Genomic DNA, 18,836 nt, shown 5'->3' on the forward strand with positions numbered 1-18,836 from the left:
TTTGCGTAAAATCACAGAAAATCTAATTGTTTTTCGCAAAAACACAGAATTTTTTCGGCATCTTGATATAGAGCAACGCGTGTAAAAGAAAGAACTTAGTGTATTCAATTCGACGATCCTTCTAGTGCTAAATACTCCTGAAATGTTACTTTTGATTTTAGGAAGTTTTTAACGTTTCTAAAATGTTTACTAAATTCGCGGGCCATATGCAATGCCCTCGTTGTCTTCAGTGTTGATTAATTTCACACTCTTTCATTCCGTCATTAACGTTTTACGTTCGACGCTCTCATCCCAGTTAGATGTACCGATTTGAATAATTCAGTTGGCACTTTGTATCAAGTGCGATTGCTGTTTGTTTGTCGAACGATGAATCGAGACCGGTAGAATTGTTCGACGAAACTATGAACGATCGGATTCCACATTTCACGGTTCCTCTGCCCCGGACACCCCAAAGGAACGACGAAGTTGTCATCAGGGCTAAGCTAAAGGGTAATGCAAAATGGTATGGTAATTGGTGTTTCAGTTCAAGTGAACCTTAGAGAGATTTATATTTTCCTACATTATCTCAGGTTCGTGGTAAACTTCTGTCTTCCGCGACCGGAGCAAATGTCCCGGAATCAACGGCCCCCGTACATAGCCTATCACTTCGGAACGATTTTCAACGATGACGGAAGCAGCGAGGTGGTTCAGAAGTGGAAAAACTGCGAATGGAAAACGGCCACTGTTCTTCAGAACGTTTGGCTGCACGATCGGAATCGAAAGTTTGGATTGATCTTTCGATTCGACGATGAGGTGTTCAAGGTGTTCGCCGACAACTCCCAGCACAGTCCGGAGTACGAGTTTGGACACCAGTTCCCGTATCAGGAAATCGAAACGGTCGAACTGCTGGGCGATTTCGAGTACGTGGAAGAGATAGCGTTCAGATACTTTCGAAAGGAGGATGAGGATGAATGTCCATCTTGTTGAGGGAGGCGGAATGAAACGAATCTAGACGACACGCTCGGCGCTTATTTTAAATTGTTTTGAATGCTTTATTTTTAGATAATTAACAAGCATTGATAGATGGGGGTGTATTGTTTTGATGGTGAAAAAGAGTCGGTCGTTGTGTTTATGTAGTAGATATACTGTAGCTATTTACATGTAGGGGGGACGCGAAAATCGGCGTGAAAAACCAAAGAAAAGTGATGATGCTTATGCCTTCACAAATTTTAAATTCATAAAATGATTTGCTGATCATAAATGATTCTTTATCAAAGTGTGAAAAAGGTGTAATGAAATAGAAAATTTACATTGAAGTGAGTTATTTTCATTTTCATAGTGTCAATATATCTTAGAATCGTCTAGCACTTTGAAACAGTATTCAATCCAATTCTGCAAGCCAATCATCATACAATCAATTTCAACGCAATAAAGTTCTTGAACTGATATGCTCAGTGCAGATAAATCTACTGAAAGCGAGTACAAGCCTGTCAGTGAGATCCTGATCCAAGGAAAGCTTAAATCCGATGCCAAATGGTAAGTTCAAGATTCAATAATCAAAAATCCCAAGTGAAAAAGAAAGTTACGTTATATCATCCATAATGGCAGGTTCTGTATCAACTTTTGTCTTCCACCTTGTGGAGAGTTCCCGAAGGGCGTCGAATTGCCCCCGGCCGTTTACCATCTGGGGGTAGTTTTTCACACCGGTGACACCGGAAGTATTGTCCACCGATGGCAACGCTTCGTTTGGCAACCGGAAGAAGCCGGTGAAACTCGTTGGCCCTATCGACGCGAAGAGGACTTCCTGTTGGTGTTTCACTTTGAGGAGGATAGTTTCAAGTTTTGTGCCGAAGGTACTGATCAGGTGTATGGATGTCAGCTGGATTTACATGTGCCTTTGGAAACGGTTCAAGACGTGGAGCTGCTCGGTGATTTGGAATACGCGGAAACGATCTTTAAATACAAATGATCATCATCGGGTGCTGTGCGTCGGAATAATGTAGTGTACGATATATCGTTGGAATAATAGTGCATGAATAAACAAATTTAAAAAAAAAAATCATAAAAATAATAAAGTTTATTGAAATTGAAGTTACCAGAAGATCAAACATCTTGAATGTTCGCAACTGTGCTTTGCCTGTAGATTCTGATTCGGAAGCTCATAATATAAATCTTAGTGTGTGTTTTGAAACTGAACTGAAATGTCTTACATTGATTAAAAATTTGAATGGTAAGGATGGTGAAAGATACTCTCACCCTTCGAGCGTATCGTATGGATGATTCAAATATTTCTAGCTGAATCACGAACTCAGAAATTACCTCAACCACTGAATGGTCAGATTATTTGATACAATTTCGAAGCAAAATATCATCATCATCATTTGACATAGTACAAAGGTGAAAATTCTGGCAGGTGAATTTGCACCTGCCATAGATGATATTGCATTATTGAACACTGTTTCCCATGTAGCGGCTCAACTGTAACACGTAGAAAATTTTCCAACCTTGCAGGGACACGAATAGAAAATCAGGGTTTAACACACCACAAAAATGTCTTATTTGAATGTTGAAACTGTCCAAAAGAGATTCACAGCAAGTGTGACAAAAAAAATCTTCACAGGGCAATTTGCAATATGACGTCATGTGAGAAAAACGTTGAAATGACATGCCGAAATGGTGGTGGTTCATGTTTTCTTATTTTAGCTAGCCTTTTAGCATAGCATATTAGCTAGAACGAAATTCGATTTAATTTTTTTTTGTGCAACTGCAGCACCTGTTTCCCAATTTGACGAAATCATTATTGATTTCAAATTATTAGGGGAAAGTGTTAATAAATGCGCCTACGGTCGTTTGATAGAATGGCTGACATGACCTAACGACAACATATCTGATCAATGCATTTGGATGGTGATACGCTTTGAACACAAGGCAAGAGAGCCTGTTGACCATGAATTATGAATTTACCAACTAAAAAAAATGAAAATTTTATGAATGTACCAACTAAAAAAAAATTGAACATTCATACAAAGTTTGGATACCTTTTGATGTAATATTTTGACTTTAAAAAGTTATACGTAAAGAAGCTCAAAACCAAAACTTAGGTCGTTGTTGTTTCTTATTCAAATGAACTTAAAAAGTAAAACAAATTAAAGCTTTTATGAAGGCTTGGTAATCATTAGAAAGTGGAATAAGAGAGTGTTTTTGTATGACACAATCATGTTTGTAAAATGCCTCAATACTAAAATAACAGATTAAATAGAATAAACATATGATTTTTCTCATTAAAACTTCGAATCTAAACTGTACTTAACATCTTAAGATAGAATTGAAGAACTCAAAACAGATTTGATAAAGTTTTTCTTATGGATGAACTGCCTCCATAATATGGCAACCCTAACTTTTGTTTTATTCGATAAAATTATAAAAGACATAAATTTTACAATATTTCAGATTTGTCGTTTTCAATTTATCAGTTTCTAGTATTTTCAATAAAATTATACGGAAAAATGACCAGAAAAAGAGAAATTTTGCTTAAAACATAAATAGGCGCATTTAGCCCGCACGATTTGAGGTTCGGCATTTTAGACAACAGTTATAACAAAAACGTCGAAAACTGAAGGAAATTTCAACATAAAAAATACTCCAATGTAAAAAAACAGATGCCTGGTGAATATTGTTTTTAAGTATGTTCGGGCTCGGCCGATGGGTGTGTTCGGATTTCGGGGTATTTCTTCCCGTCTCTCGTCGACGGCATCCACCAGCAGTAGGAAGGTACGGTGAGTCACTTTTTCTTTCACACAACAGCTGTGAGCTGATCACCCGTTCGGGGGGAGAATTAGTTTGCAGTTCGGTGTACGTTGGTGGTATCAAATCACAAATCAATTAGATCGCACTTATGTAGCCACTGATTACTCAACCCGATTTCGGATCCACTATTAAGAAGTCGCTTAGTTGGACTTAAACTTTAGATTTTATTTGAAGACGAAGTAAAATTCCGTGCTATTCGTTTCAACGTACTGATCTACTCTAATCTAACTAAAATGGCTTACATACTATTGTGTGAAACTCTCTCGGCGAAAGTTGTTATGTTGCGAGAGAGTTATGCCTATTCTAAGGTACCTGCACAGATAATGAATATTTGTGAACAAATGGCTTAAAGTGTCAAGTGAACATATAAAAAACACACATTAAAAGTAATTCATGACCAGTGTAGTACCGATCATTCCGGCCACCTTGAAACTACAGTTTCAATACTCCACATGTCCAATGGGTGCAATTTCGGCTAGATTCGAAGACACGGCTGGTAGGTTGGAACTGGTGCAGAATCTGTGGACGACAAAAGAGAACCGGTAGAACGAACGGTGTAGGGTCAAGTTATAGGAACGCTAATCACCTGTTAGCGCCCCTTTAGCGCGTTGAGCAACATTCTTTGAGCTCTACCGATCTTTGTAGACTTTCGCCATAGATGAATTTGGTCGTCTTCGATGGTGGACGATAAGATTCTGCGTTGAAGTGTAATGGGTGATCTGGAATCGACAAAAGACCCGGTAGATCGAACGATAGGAGAAAAAATGATAAGAACGCTAATCACCCATTAGCGCTCCGTTAGCGCTTTGAGCAACGTTCGGCGTGCTCTACCGATTTTGGACGATTCTGCTTGGGACTGGCTTGATAAAAGACGTGGAATACTCGATGGCGAAAAAGAATGATGAGGTAGAATGGTGATTATGAAGGTATCTGAAATCAACGAAGACTAGGTAGATCGAACGAGAAAATGTGACAATTTGAAACGCTTATCACCTATTAGCGCTCGACATGCGTGTTGAGTCACATTCGGCGTGCTCTGCCGGTCTTTGTAGGTTGATCTCGTTGACAACAGATGGCGAGTGTTACAGCATTGAAAAAGATCTTTTAGCGCTCTATAAGCGCGTTGAGCAGGTTCGGTGTGCTCTACCGGTCTTTGTAGCTTTCTCTGGTCGTCGATGATTGTAGGGTTGACGACTTGGCTGCTTGGCCAAAGGACGAGCTGGAGTTTCGATGTGTGACATTCGTTTCGTAATCTACAGGAGTAATTTGTGGATCCTTGGACCGGGAATAGTGGGCGTCGTATCCTTGATCGTGGATTTAAGTGGTGGAGGGTTCAGCTTCCATTCTCTGGCTCCCATCGGTGGTTTCCATTGGCCGGAACTCCCCAGGGATCGTTTCTCCGGTTTCTTCAACGGTGGAGAGGAAGCACGCTTGCGATGCGGTGGTGGAGCAGAAATCCACTTTGCCGGAAACTGTCCAGCCAAAGAGGGTGTCCACCAAAAACGGAGAATTATCACCAAGAGAGTGGCGTACGCCTGTGTGGAACTTATGGTAACATTCTCCACCGATGATTATGTCGATTGTTGCTGGAACGTTGAACTGAGGATCCGCCACTCCACTTCACTCCGCATTCTCCAGTCAGTTGTATCGATCGATGATGTGGGAAGGTATGATGTTGGTTTCTTCATTACGAGGAAATCGAGTGTGGTGGAGATGTCGCTGTTCCTGGATACAATCTTGGCTGCTTACTTGTTCTTGATGCGCTTCAATGACTCTCCAGTTCCGGCAACTACGATGTCCACGGGGATTTGACGGGTGGCGAGTTCGTTCGACAGCTTCTTGGTGTTTAAATTTGACAGCGCTGCAGAATCTAGAAGAGTTTGTGCTTGGATCTTTCTCCCGTATTGGTCGACTACTAACAGCGAAACTGTCTCCAAGAGAACGGTTGAATTAGAATTCACGCAAAGATTCACTGTTGGAGGGCCTAGCAATCTACTGGGGCCTGCATTCGCTTGTGTGGCTTGCAGTGATTGAAATCGTCGCTCAAAACGGTGGACACTGACGAACGATGCAGGAGATCGCTGTCCACGGATTTCAACATCCGGACCTGGTGGATGGGAAACTCGATGAGCTCTTCGTATTTCACCTCAACCTTCTGTCGAATATCTTGCTCCCATGCACGAATCGTCACCGAATCCAACTTCTTTGAAAGGATGGGGTTCGCCCAAGTTCCCAAAGCCTTAACGTGTCGCTGAAAATCATCAACCAGTGCAGTGTATTGAGGTCTTGAGCTGACTCATACAGGAGAGGTGGAATGTTGTACAGGCCTCGAAACAGCTTCTTTCTGAGGAATCGCTTGTTTTCGTAACGCTTCTTAAACGCGTCTTACGTCGACGAATAATTATCGGCTTGGATATCCACCGACTCGAATGGTTTCTTGGCTTCTCCTTCAAGCGACTGTAACGGGTACTGCAGCTTGTTGACGATCGGTATGTACTCGTTGCAGTGGATCATCGAAATTAAATTGTCTCGAAATGATAAAATGATATCCATCGCGATTCATTCCCGCTAAACTTCGGTTTATCGATTTTAGGCAGCCAATGATACACACGCTCGTCGTCTCGTCAGAAGATCCGAAGCTAGTTTTTTGTCCGCCTTGCTAGACTAGCCATCACTCAACACCACTCAAAGCACACATAATTTAACAGAAAAAATATCGTTAATGCCACCAACGATCGACTTTTCGAATGTGATTTGTACATTTGTGTATTTTTATTTTGATCGAATTGCTATCCTTTTGGACGGTACTGTAATCAGCAACTTGTATCAACGCTATCCAGCAATGGTACAATCCCCACAAAATTAACGGCTAAAGCGATTTTGAGTTTTTCCAATAATCCAATTTTGGAAGTGTTGCTATAATTTTGCACGATACTGTAGTCTAGCCACTTGCCCCAATGCGTCTCAGCAATATTTCAGTGTCTCAGTGACCACTAAAAATGAATTTCAAATTCGATCAAAGCTTCCAATTTTCCAAGTGTCGATATAATTTTGAACGACACTGTAGAGTGCACCACCCAAAATGCACGTGCAATTCTCCGTACAACTGACTTTCAGCCTCAGAATGTAAATTTCGTTTTAAAATTTTTATTAATTTTTCCTCTTCGCTATACAGCGCACAATTTACGAAATTATCCGTTGACCAAGTGGAAAATGGGCTAAAATAATCTAATCCGCGGTGAGTAAATCACAAAAGGGCCTACCTTGGTGTGGATTATCTACAAACCACAACTGCTATGGCGCTCGGAAGATGGCGAATAAGATTCCTCTGCTGGTCCCTGATCAGATGATTTCCTCGAATCCGGCTCAAACGATCAAATGTTCGGGCTCGGCCGATGAAGGGGTTCGGGTTTCGGGGTATTTCTACCCCCCATGTCTTTGTTTTATGATTTTTCGAAATGAAAGTATGCTATTAAACGAATGTTTGGTAAAAAAAGAGTTTTCCATTATGTCATTGATCATCGAGATCTCGAAGATTTCCGCCATGACATGATTGATTAAAAGAGTCATGAAAAACATCACTAGCACAATATTTGGCAACTTTTAGGATCTTTTGTATGCTTTTGTATGTTCTATATTATCAAAACGATAGCTATAAGATTAATGAAAACAGAGATAACAGTCTCTAGACACATTTTGTAAAGCTTCCATTTGAATTCCAACTTTCATTCATTGCCCATTCTTCTCATGCGTGAATGCTATTTCCATCATGTAAATAACCGAGGTATTCACTTTCACGATATTGGAATATTTCTGTCATGACATGATCTATGACTGATCATTCTTCTGTGGGATAGTGATCCAAAAAAAATCGCCATCCTTATGAATGAATGAATAAATGAATATTTTCAATCCTAGCTGAGAGAAAGAGCCGATTACTCTATGACATGACATGACATGACCGCCTGAGTTGTGCAAGGACTAATGCAAGAATGCTGCTGAAAGACCGAGCAGGTCTGTTATTGACCGATCGAACAGATCAGCTCAAACGATGGACTGAGCACTTCGAACAACTCTTCCGAGTCACGAATAGCGATGGCCAACAGAATCCGCAGCTCGTAGCGCCAACTGTAAGGCGCATTATGGCGTAAACTCGGAAGCGCCCTCACTGGTTGAAATAGAAGCGGCAATCAAAAGCATGAAATCCAACAAAGCGCCTGGAATCGATTGCATTCCTGCTGAAACGCTGAAAGCCGACCCTCCTTTGTCGGCACAAATGTTGCACCGTTTTTTCGCTGACATCTGGGATACTGCAACATTCTCGGACGACTGGATGCAGGGTGTCCTCGTAAAGGTCCCGAAGAAAGGAGACCTGATCGAGTGCGGTAACTGGCGAGGCATAACGTTGATTTGTACAACCCTCAAAGTACTCTGCAATGTTATCCTGAACAGGATCCAGGAGAAAATCGACGCTACACTCCGACGGCAACAAGCTGGATTCTGATCCGTATGATCATGGGTGGACCACATCACAACACTATGAATTATACTGGAACAAATCAACGAATTCCAGGACTCTCTTCTGCTGGTGTTCGTTGATTTCGAAAAAGCATTCGACCGACTGAACCACGAAAAAATCTGGGCTGCTCTAAGATGACGAGGGGTCCCAGAGAAACTAGTCCATCTCATCGAAGCACAGTACGTGGCATTTTCGTGCAAAGTCTTGCACGAGGGTGTCTTGTCCGAACCAATCCCGGAAACTGCTGGAGTAAGGTGCATTTTCTCATCGTAAATGTATGAGATCTTAACTGGATCGATTGACTGTAGACCAAACCGAGGATTACCTTGGAATCCTTCGACAATGGAGCAGCTGAACGACCTTGACCTCGCCGACGATATTGTTTTGCTCGCTCAAAGACAACAAGACATGCAGAGCAAACTCGATGACCTCACCAAAAGCTCCAAGTCAGCAGGTCTCAAAATCGATGTCGGAAAGACCAAGTCGATGAAGGTCAACACAGGAAATTCTTCCAATTTCGTGGTAGCTGGGCAACAAGTTGAGAAAATGGAGTGCTTCCTGTATCTTAGTAGCCAGATAACGCGTGATGGTGGTACCAGAAAAGACATCGGATCCGAAAGGCCTGATTTGCGTTTGCGAGTCTCTGGAACATCTGGCAGTCACGCCAGATCTCTCTACGAACGAAAATCCGAAACGTCAAATCAGTATTGTTGTATCGGTACTTGGTGCATATATGTGGTGACGACGCGAAAACTGCAAGTATTTGTGAATCGCTGCCTGCGGAGTATCATCCGTGCTTAGTGGCCTGGCATTGGATCTCAAATGAGGAACTACATCCCCGGTGTCATCAAAGGGCGCTAGAAATCAAGATTCGGGAGCATAAATGGAGATGGATTGGGCACACGCTGCGATGAGATGAGAACGAAATTTGTAGAGACGCACTTGAATGGAATCCAGAGGGACATCGAAGGAGAGGCAGGCCCAGAAACTCGTGGCGGCCAAGCCTAGCCGCCGAAGTACGAACTGTTGACGAGAGTCTTGACTGGGACCAAGTGAAGACGCTAGCTCCGGATCTTCAACAGAGGAGGTCTTTTACCGCGGCCTATGCACCGGAAGTACGGCGATAAATGTACATCGTTTATTCACTTAAATTATCCGAGTTAGGTAAGCTACTATTAGATGGGAAAAACCTCCAAATGCTCGACAGTTGTGCCGTGCCTCATTATTTTCTACCCGATTGTCAGGTTAATTATTGTATTTCTTTTAACCTAAGAATTTGAACAACCAAGTGTGACCTGGTCCGGTGTCTCCGTTTAAGAGATTTACTGATTTTTATTTAAAATTTCAATGCTTTGAGCAACATCCAATTTAAGCAAATTGCTAATCCAAGACCAAATCAGCGAAAAATTTTCTCGCTCAATAGAGTGACCAGATTCACCTATATTAAATGCTCCTGCAAATATAGGATTCTATGAAGGAAGAATTTTCTCCTTTGAATCAGTTCTAGCTATAGCCTTGTGTTTCTCGAATCTATCTATTAGTTTTCTTTATGTTTGTCCAATGCACCCCTTATCAGAGTTGATTATTTGAGCTAGTGAACACTAGTTCAATACTTTGTCAATTTTTGTCGCACGTCAAGTGCGTTGACACAGTTGAACGACCTTCGTTGAACGTTGACCACGGACCTTCGTTAAAACACCTTCTGAATGGGAGCTAAAGTAGTGACAGATTTTCGTTGAAGCATTCTTTATTTTTCTTTAGGATGGCTTGAATGGAAATACTTTGGTATCCATTCTTATCAGCCGTTTGGAAAATAAAAGCAAATCTATGAATTTTGGCAAGCTGATGTTTTCACAATGTTTATACGAATCGATTAAGTAAAACTGAAAATTTCTTATATAGAAAACAATAACATCCGATAACAATTTAAGAACTTCAAGAAAATAGGATGCGAATATGGATTTTAACTTTAAAACAAGTTTTTTGGCATTGCTTGTTCTTCGAGGTTTTAAGGAACGAAAATCACTTTTAAATATTTATGTTGTAGTAAAAAAAATCACTCAATCAAATTATCGGTTAAAAATTTACGTGAATTAGGTGGTCTAGAGCACCACCCCATCGACATGTGGACAACATTTAAACGTCTCGTTAACATAATAATGATAATTGGAAATGTAATAATTGACTGCACTCCACTTGCATAGAGAAACTCCCATCGCTACTACCCCTAACCGGAAAATCGGAACCCCCAACCGGATCAAAACATGTCGACGGGTAGATTCGCGAAGTCTCTCAGCGTGATCCGATAACCACTCTCTGCTAAAGCTGTGGTGTAGTAAGTAGAAAAAGCGTTCCCATTCACCTGTCTCGTTAGTACAGTTTGAGACTCTCAGGTGAGCGCTCTGGTGTGGTGTTTGCTAGCGAAATAGAATCCTTGCGTCTGGATAGTTTGGCACGTTTTTTTGGCGCGTTACTTAATAGTGATAGACAGGCATCGGATGTCTGTGGGCTGGCAGAACAGTTAAACATGACTACAAATAGTGAACGTCCGTTTGCGGCTCAGTTTCCCAAGAAACCGGAAGTTGGCGATGAAGTTATCGTTAAGGGGAAGCTTTTATCGAATGCCAAAGTGTAAGTTGATCTAATTGTGTTTTGAGAGTATCGATTTTTCGCGCGTTTTTCATTGGCGTTTGTTCCTAATAGGTTTTCGGTCAACTTTATCTTGCCACACCCACCGCCGCCAAATCAGAACGCTGAGCCGATGCCACCGGAGTTAGGCGAGCAGCCTTCGACGCCTGAACCTTGCTGTGGACGACCTTCCGGCACGCATAACCATCAAAAGTCTTCGCCGCCCTACATTGCGTATCACTTCAAGACGGTTTTCGAAGGCGATGAGGATGATGAAGGCGTCGTCGTTCAAAACTGGAAGAACGTCGTCTGGCAGCAGGAACATCGCAGCCCCAACACCTGGCTTCGTGACCGACGCCAACGGTTTTCGCTAATCTTTCGTTTCCATCAGGACACGATACGCGTGTTTGTCGACCATGCTCACCATGGGCCAGATTACGAGTTCGAGTATCAGGTCCCGCTGGACCGGATCCGCTACATCGAGCTCTGGGATGACGTCGAATTCGTGGAAGAGGTGACGTTCCGCTTCAAGAGTTTAAGAGACCGATTCCAGGAAGAAGTGAATGAATCCTACTGAAGCCAGTTGGAAGAACAGAAGAGAAAAAATTGTTGCTGCCCACGTCATTTCACGACCCTCTACGCGTAGTGAAACGTAATGAATGGAATGCGAACGACCAATCACCATAATAAATCGTTGCTCTCTGTGCTCTCTCTCTTTCCGGAAGGCCTGAGAAAACGAAAGTGCTAATCATCGGCTCTACACTGTAGTCACATTTTTAGGAGTTAATATTTATTGCAATCGAAATACGCCGGCCGCCTCGCTCCCATAAGCTGATGCAAAATTTCACTTATTTTTTTTGGATATTTCCATACGCTAGCGCTAGATTATCTTTAGATCGCACGATTTTAGTCTGTTTAGTATTATAGACATAGTAACAACAACAGTATTCGAATAGCAAATAAATACACTTATGTGCGCATGATAGACTGAACACAAAGTATTGATGTGGTGTTTCATTTGATGGGTATAACAAATTTAATTTCAGTGAGAGGCCACAGATCAACCCACAAAAATGTGGAACCCGAAAATATGCAGTGAATAGAATACAACTTAAGTTTATCTTGATTTCGTATGGGGTTTGCTTAAAATGGAACGGCGTACCCCTTTAAGCGACAATTCAAACTTCAACAGAGTTTATCAACAAAGACGATATGGTGTTTTGGCAGACCAACCTTGCAAACTCTGGAATTTAACTTCAACACTGTCTTTCAATATGTGTACTAAACATATGGAACCAGAATTATCGAATAATAATACGAATTGGTTGTAAAAGCTCTTATAAAATATAGAAATAGAAACCTAAAGCCTAATCCACACTAGGCACAATAAACTGGGATTTTTGTTCTGAGACGAACTTTTTTGTCAGTTGTTGTTGTTGGAAATATGAAAGAGTCTCCGTGTTTCCCGAATAAAATGGGAGACATTGAAACCGTTTCGAGACCAACTGCCTCTTAGTAAGGACTAAGGCTATGATCATTTAGTATCCGGGCACTTTATTTAGATGATAGCTGAGTTAATAGAGCTCGGATGTGCAAAACTTTAGTAGCGTTGTGTTGGTTATGAAAAGGACTATCTTGCCTATTTTTGATAGATTTTTAAGTTAACGTGTGTTTGAGATATTTACGATACAAAAAGTCATGGTAAAAATAATTTTGCACAAATTTGCTCCTTTTACGCATTTTGCGCCTCGGAAATTCTTCATTGTTGACGCTCATGAACTGTTGATTTTTTCTGATTTTTTTCGGATCAAATGGTTAAGAAGTATAAGGAGCCACTCTAGGATCCACACGAAGTTCAAACCAACCATCGGAGTGCAACCCTTGATCTCAAATATGGTAAAAAGTCTATGGTTATTGGGCATAACTTAATGCAGACTCCTTAAATAATGCTTAATATCCATATCCGGCAGGCAAAAAGTGTTGCCTGACTAGTAGACACCAAGTAAATAACTAAAAATGATCAGTTCCAAAGATCGCAATCTGTGCATCCGATTTTTACGCAATATGACAGATGTGTTCTAAAGACAAAAAAATTTATGTTAAAACCGGATTTAAGAAATCAAATTCTTCGAAATGCCTACTCATGAAAAGGTTCCAACCAGATTCCAATTACTTTTTTCAGGTGAGTTTGTGTAAATTATCATGATTTTACAAAGGTTTTGCTTCCGTGGTGAAAAAAATAAATGAATACATGACTGAAAAAAGTGTGCAAAGATAAAAAAGAGATTTTATGGAAAAGTTAGAGTATTTCTTGAAATCATTGATTATTTTTTTTATATATTTTTACATTAAATGTCATATTAACACCTTCATTTCCTCCATAGAAAGTCTTTCGATCAAATGAATAGTTTTTAAAATACACACGTTTGTAACTGCCCGGATACTAAATGATCATAGCCTTAGTATGAGATTCATCAAAAGTATAATGCTGTTTATTCAGAGAAAAGAAAAATTTCAAGCAATAAAGAATACGTCTCAGAAATCACAGAAGGTATTTTACGTTTTTCTATATTTTCACTATTTTTTTTCTGATGTATCTCTTCGATTCTGGAAGGTAGATAGTGGCCCTTATTCTGCGCCGCGCGTGGCGTGATGATTGTCACCTCACCTCGGAGTCACCGTGAGATTTGTCACCTTATTCCCGTAGTCGATATGGGTAAAGTGACAGAGGTTCATTCTAGGTGAGTGGCCGAATGAACACATCTGTCAAAATGGTAGAATTTAGCTGGTGCTGTTTTGATTTGACTTTCGCTTCGGATTTTCCGAATTAGTTTTTTGTGTAACGGTTTAGAATTTCCTTTCGAAAATGGCCATCATCGGATGATACGGTCACAGCAAGCTGCACAGGATGACAAACGGACGATTTGTGCGACGTAAGTAGAAATTTCGCTCATCAAAGCTGGGTTCGGATTTGGGTATTATTGCCGAAAAAACAAAATCAGATGCCGACGGCTCCGAATGGTGCCGGTTTTTATATTTTCCCCAACCGAGGTTACCACCGTGGCATGCCGGAAATTATCGATCCAAACAGTTAGTTGATTGTGGCGTACTGATTATTTTCTAATGGATTTTATTGCTATTTTTTAGATTTGGAAAAGTGGTCGCAATCTTAGAACTGGACAAAAACTTACAACATGACTGCGCCATCTTCGAGGCTGCGCCCAATAACCCAAGAACGGAAATATGCCGGAAAACATTGAAATTGCGGAACAGTTGAGGTGGAACAACATACGTAATTTTTGTTACATACATATGTAGGAAAAGGTTTCGAGGAAAAATGATCCTAATGATAATAGTGAAAATAAACGGACTAATTGCTAATATTTTATTTTCAAAGTGTTCGTGTTTTCACATTTTCACATTTTGCAAAAAAATTTCAATAAATAAAAAAAATCATACATATTCAAAAATATCATTCTTTATCATTTAATTAACTATTTAGAGCCTTTCATTCCCGTGTACATAAATTTTCTGTTAAATTTCTTTTTCGTCACCACCTGAAAAGGTACCGACAATCCTCATCGATTGCCGAATTAGTTCAGCGAATCTAGATTTGTCCGTGAAAATTGTTTTTTAAATGGTCATACTTTAATGTTGTTGAACTTTTAGAGCCAAATTATTCCCTGTTTCATAAATTTTTCATTGAATTTCTATCTCGTCGCGACCTGAAAAGGTACCGACAATTGTCACCTAAAATCGTCACCCGAATGCGACGATTCTCACCCACGGTGACTACGAGAATAGGGTAAGAACTCACAAAGTTCATCCGAAGTGACGTTCCTCACCTAAACCGACTGCTGGAATAGAGTGACTTGGGTGACTCTACTATCGTCACGTCATTCGAGGCGCAGAATAAGGGCCAGTATGTTTGTACAAAAGCTTCCCAGCAAACATTTTTTAAGCTACATATATGTATGTATATTCTTATGCTGTTTTGATATACGTTCCATATACATTATAGAAAGATCGTATGAAAGTTGAAAAAAAACAGCATTTACCAACCAAAGTGGAGGCAGTATACATACATGAATTCCATTCATTTGTAAAGCGACGAAAACTACACCGATTGGGCGTTATCTGACACCTTATTCGTACCTATCAGAAGAATGCAAGAGAGCGCAAGACCTTGCTCTAATAGTCTTCAAATCGTTGCCAGCGACAATATTTTCCAGTTCTCTTATTGGTTAATATTACTAATTTCTCATTCGATTTTTAGCCATCTGGATGCACTGCAAAGGGAAAATTACGATGATTTTCTCACTTGAAGCCCGCGTGGACTAATTCAATCATTTAAAAATCTACAAACATGGCGGACTTCCTAACATATCCGATTCAAACTGACTTCAGACGACATTTAAAACGACCTTTTCACTATGCAGTTGGAATTGCGATTCGCAACACCATAGTGAACGACTTAAGTTATCACACAGCAAATTTTTTTGTGCTGGAAACCGGCAAAATTTTGCTGGTTTTTTGTCCCGCTGACTTTCCAGCAAAATTTCCAGCAATTTAATTTACATTAAAAAACAGCAAACGTTAATGCTGGTTTCCAGCAATTCAAATTGCTGGAAGCCAGCAATTTCTTTCAAAACAACCGGCTGTATTTAGTACCAAATTTATATTTCAATTCTAAATTAAATATTGATTACTGCCTGTGCATATAATGCGCAATAAAAAAGAATTTGTTTCTTTCATTTTTAAATTATGTTTTTTTTTCATTTTCAAACACCGGCTCTGGAGTGGCAGCTTTGTGCCAAAGTGTTGATCATTCGTCACCTGAGAAAAGAGTTCTGATTAGGGGCCGTTCATATACCACGTGGACAACTTAGGGGGAGGGGGGGGTATATGGAAATGTCCACGCTTGTCCACGGAGAGGGGGGTAGGGGTTTGGGTCATTTCCACGTGGACATACTTTCTTCCCAAAATTTTTTCTAAGGTTGAATAAATATTAAGATGTTTGAATCTTACGGCGCGTTCGTAAATTGATTTTTTTGGGTGATGCATCAGTCGATTGATTTGTTTGGTAGATGTCAAATCACTTTCCATATGTTTTTGCATACGTTTGGTTGGAATTTACGAACGCCAGCATCGATAAAAAAATCACTTCGATAGAAAAAATCAATTTACGAACACGCCGTTAAAATTACAAAGCTTTTCAGTTTAAGTTCAGTTTCAGTTTAAACAATTAATAACCACTTGAAAGCTAGTGATAAATATGATAATTTTTAAATTTATTTATTTTTTAATTATTTTATATCAGGTAATCCTATTTCTTTTTTTTTTTTGTTTAAATCAGCCATTCCAATAACAAATAGGCAAAAAGTAGTGTTTTCTAACTGTCAAATGAGATTAAAAAAAAAACATTTTCAAATCTGTCCACGTGGACATCCGGGGAGGGGGGTAGGGGTTTGTCAAATGTCCACGCTTGTCCACGGAGGGGGAGGGGGGTGTCAAAAATCTCATTTTTCTGTCCACGTGGTATCTGAACGGCCCCTTAGTATCTTTTATGAAATCTGTCCAATAAAAACTCACCCTTGACTTATGTCTGGTTGCTAGAATATAGAGGAAAATAAAAATAATTATATTAATCAAACCAAAATTCGTAAAGTAGAGTCTCACCTTGCTTCAGCGTACGAAAACAAACTAACTCCAATGTGACAACTCGATTGCTGATTTTCCAGCAAACTAGATCAATTGCTGGAAAGTCCAGCAATTTGAAAACCGATTGCTGATTTTTCGGCAAAAATGACAAGAACACAACCGATTGCTGAAAAATCCAGCAATTCGAAAACCGATTGCTGGTGTCCAGCAAAAATTTGGATTGCTGAACGTTTCCAGCAATTTTTTTTTTGCTGGAAATCGAGGCAAAAATTTACTGTGTACCTCATTGCATCGTTAGCATGCAATAAAAGCATCTTCAAAATATGGTATATTTCTCGAAAACAAAAATTACATCTTAAATCACGAATATTACGTTGGGTGGTTTACATTTTTTTTTCGCTATTTCTTCCCTGCAACTTTTTCTGGAGTCAGGATGACGAAGTGAAATTAAAGGGTGATACGGTATTTGATCAAGGGAAAATGCGTGTAAATCGGTGAAATCGTTTATTCAAAAAATCAAATTAAATTTCTTTTTCAAGTTTAATTAGTATAAAATTCAGGAAAAATATTCAGTTAGGCTTCCGCTTTTCCAAATCCGAATTGCCTGGCCTTACGCTTAACCACTGCCATCTGATTTTATACAGCCACCTTGTCCACCTTCTTCGCCGCAGAAAGCCAGTTTGCCTTGAACTGCTGCTCGTCCTTAGCAGTTTATTTGGTCTTCTTTAGGTTCCGCTTGACAATAGCCCAGTATTTTTCAATTGGGCGGAGCTCTGGCGTGTTGGGAGGATTCTTGTCCTTGGGAACCACCTGCACATTGTTGGCGGCGTACCACTCCATGGCCTTTTCACCGTAATGGCAAGATGCCAAATCCGGCCAAAACAGTACGGAACAACCGTGTTTCTTCAGGAAAGGCAACAGACGTTTATTCAAACACTCTTTCACGTAAATTTCTTGGTTGACAGTCCCGGAAGCTATGAAAATGCGGCTTTTCAAGCCACAGGTACAGATGGATTGGCAAACCAGATATTTCTTCGCGAACTTTGACAGTTTCATGTGCTTGAAAATATCTGCTACCTTTCCCCTTCCTTTTGCGGTATAAAACTCCTGTCCCGGAAGCTGCTTGTAGTCGGCTTTGACGTAGGTTTCGTCGTCCATTATCACGCAGTCAAACTTCGACAGCATCGTCGTGTACAGCCTCCGGGATCGCGCTTTGGCCGTCGTATTTTGTTTATCATCGCGATTTGGAGTCGCTACCTTCTTGTAAGTCGATAGTCCGGCTCGTTTTTTTTTGGCTCGATGCACGGTTGTAGATGATACACCCAGCTTATTTGCGGCATCTCGGAGAGAGGTTAGGGTTTCGCTTGAAACTACCGGCAACTCTTTTTGTCGTTTCAGGGGCTTCCGGTTTTCGATTTCCCCCCGATCCAGACTTCCTGGCTGTCGACAAACGTTCCTCAAATACTTTAATTACATTTGTAACGGTTGATTTGGCAACTTATAGCGATTTTGCCAGCTTTGCGAGCGAGTAGCTTGGATTTTCGCGATGCGCGAGCAAAATTTTGATACGCTGCTCTTCTTCTTTGGACGGCATTTTGACAACTGAAGAGTGAATTCCAAAATCAAAATAGGAGCAACATTCTACACACACACACCTTCAAAATTAGGGGTGTTCAGGTTTTTTAAATGCAAAATTGAAAGAAATACGTCAAGTTGAAATTGACCAAATTTTGACCGTATCACCCTTTACGCTAGTCACGTCAATAGACACTCAGAATAACCCCTCACGAGGTGAGCAAAAGTATAAAATTAAATAAATGAACTTTTTAGATTACGCTCGTAAATTCACTCCTCTTTGATTCGAACAGAAGTGCAATTCAACATCAAAGGAAATATCCTAACTATTACTTATAGTCACTACTCAAGACATTTATTGGTTTGGTTTGAACAACTTTGCGAGATAATAAACGTTAAAAGGCAATTAAAAATAAAGTCTAGACGTAAGTTCATTAGACAGGATTAAGGAAGACAAACATAATAACTTAACTATCTAGATGTTGAACGGCTTTCCTTTCAACTATGAGTGTGTTCACGTGATAAGTGATTTGTGACCAAGAAAAGAATGACTACCTATCAGAAATATGGCACTGAATGAGCTTATTTGTAGAATTGATAACAGAATTCTTTTAATTCCACACAATAAAAATACGCAGACTAAAGCTATGTCCACATTGAATCTCGG

General features: G+C 40.2%; 2 protein-coding genes across 4 annotated transcripts; both read left to right on the forward strand.

The window, feature by feature from the left end:
- Positions 1 to 309: 309 nt before the first annotated feature.
- Positions 310 to 2,091, forward strand: LOC129756666 (uncharacterized). Of its 3 annotated transcripts, XR_008739510.1 has the most exons (4): positions 310 to 502; positions 570 to 1,266; positions 1,335 to 1,515; positions 1,588 to 2,091. XR_008739510.1 is itself a non-coding variant. In XM_055753593.1 (3 exons), the coding sequence occupies exons 2-3, from the start codon at positions 1,427 to 1,429 to the stop codon at positions 1,946 to 1,948; spliced, it is 450 nt and encodes a 149-aa protein (XP_055609568.1). In that variant the 5' UTR covers positions 972 to 1,295; positions 1,358 to 1,426; the 3' UTR covers positions 1,949 to 2,067. The 3 variants fall into 3 exon arrangements, 2 of the variants coding, with proteins under 2 accessions (XP_055609567.1, XP_055609568.1); XM_055753593.1 differs by lacking the exon at positions 310 to 502 and having other exon boundaries at positions 972 to 1,295; positions 1,358 to 1,515; positions 1,588 to 2,067; XM_055753592.1 differs by lacking the exons at positions 1,335 to 1,515; positions 1,588 to 2,091 and having other exon boundaries at positions 570 to 1,295.
- Positions 2,092 to 10,652: 8,561 nt separating this feature from the next.
- Positions 10,653 to 11,934, forward strand: LOC129756716 (uncharacterized). Its single transcript, XM_055753704.1, has 2 exons — positions 10,653 to 10,936; positions 11,009 to 11,934. The coding sequence occupies exons 1-2, from the start codon at positions 10,833 to 10,835 to the stop codon at positions 11,508 to 11,510; spliced, it is 606 nt and encodes a 201-aa protein (XP_055609679.1). The 5' UTR covers positions 10,653 to 10,832; the 3' UTR covers positions 11,511 to 11,934.
- Positions 11,935 to 18,836: the final 6,902 nt, after the last annotated feature.

This window comes from Uranotaenia lowii, chromosome 3, assembly GCF_029784155.1.
Source record: "Uranotaenia lowii strain MFRU-FL chromosome 3, ASM2978415v1, whole genome shotgun sequence".
Lineage (NCBI taxonomy): Eukaryota > Metazoa > Arthropoda > Insecta > Diptera > Culicidae > Uranotaenia > Uranotaenia lowii.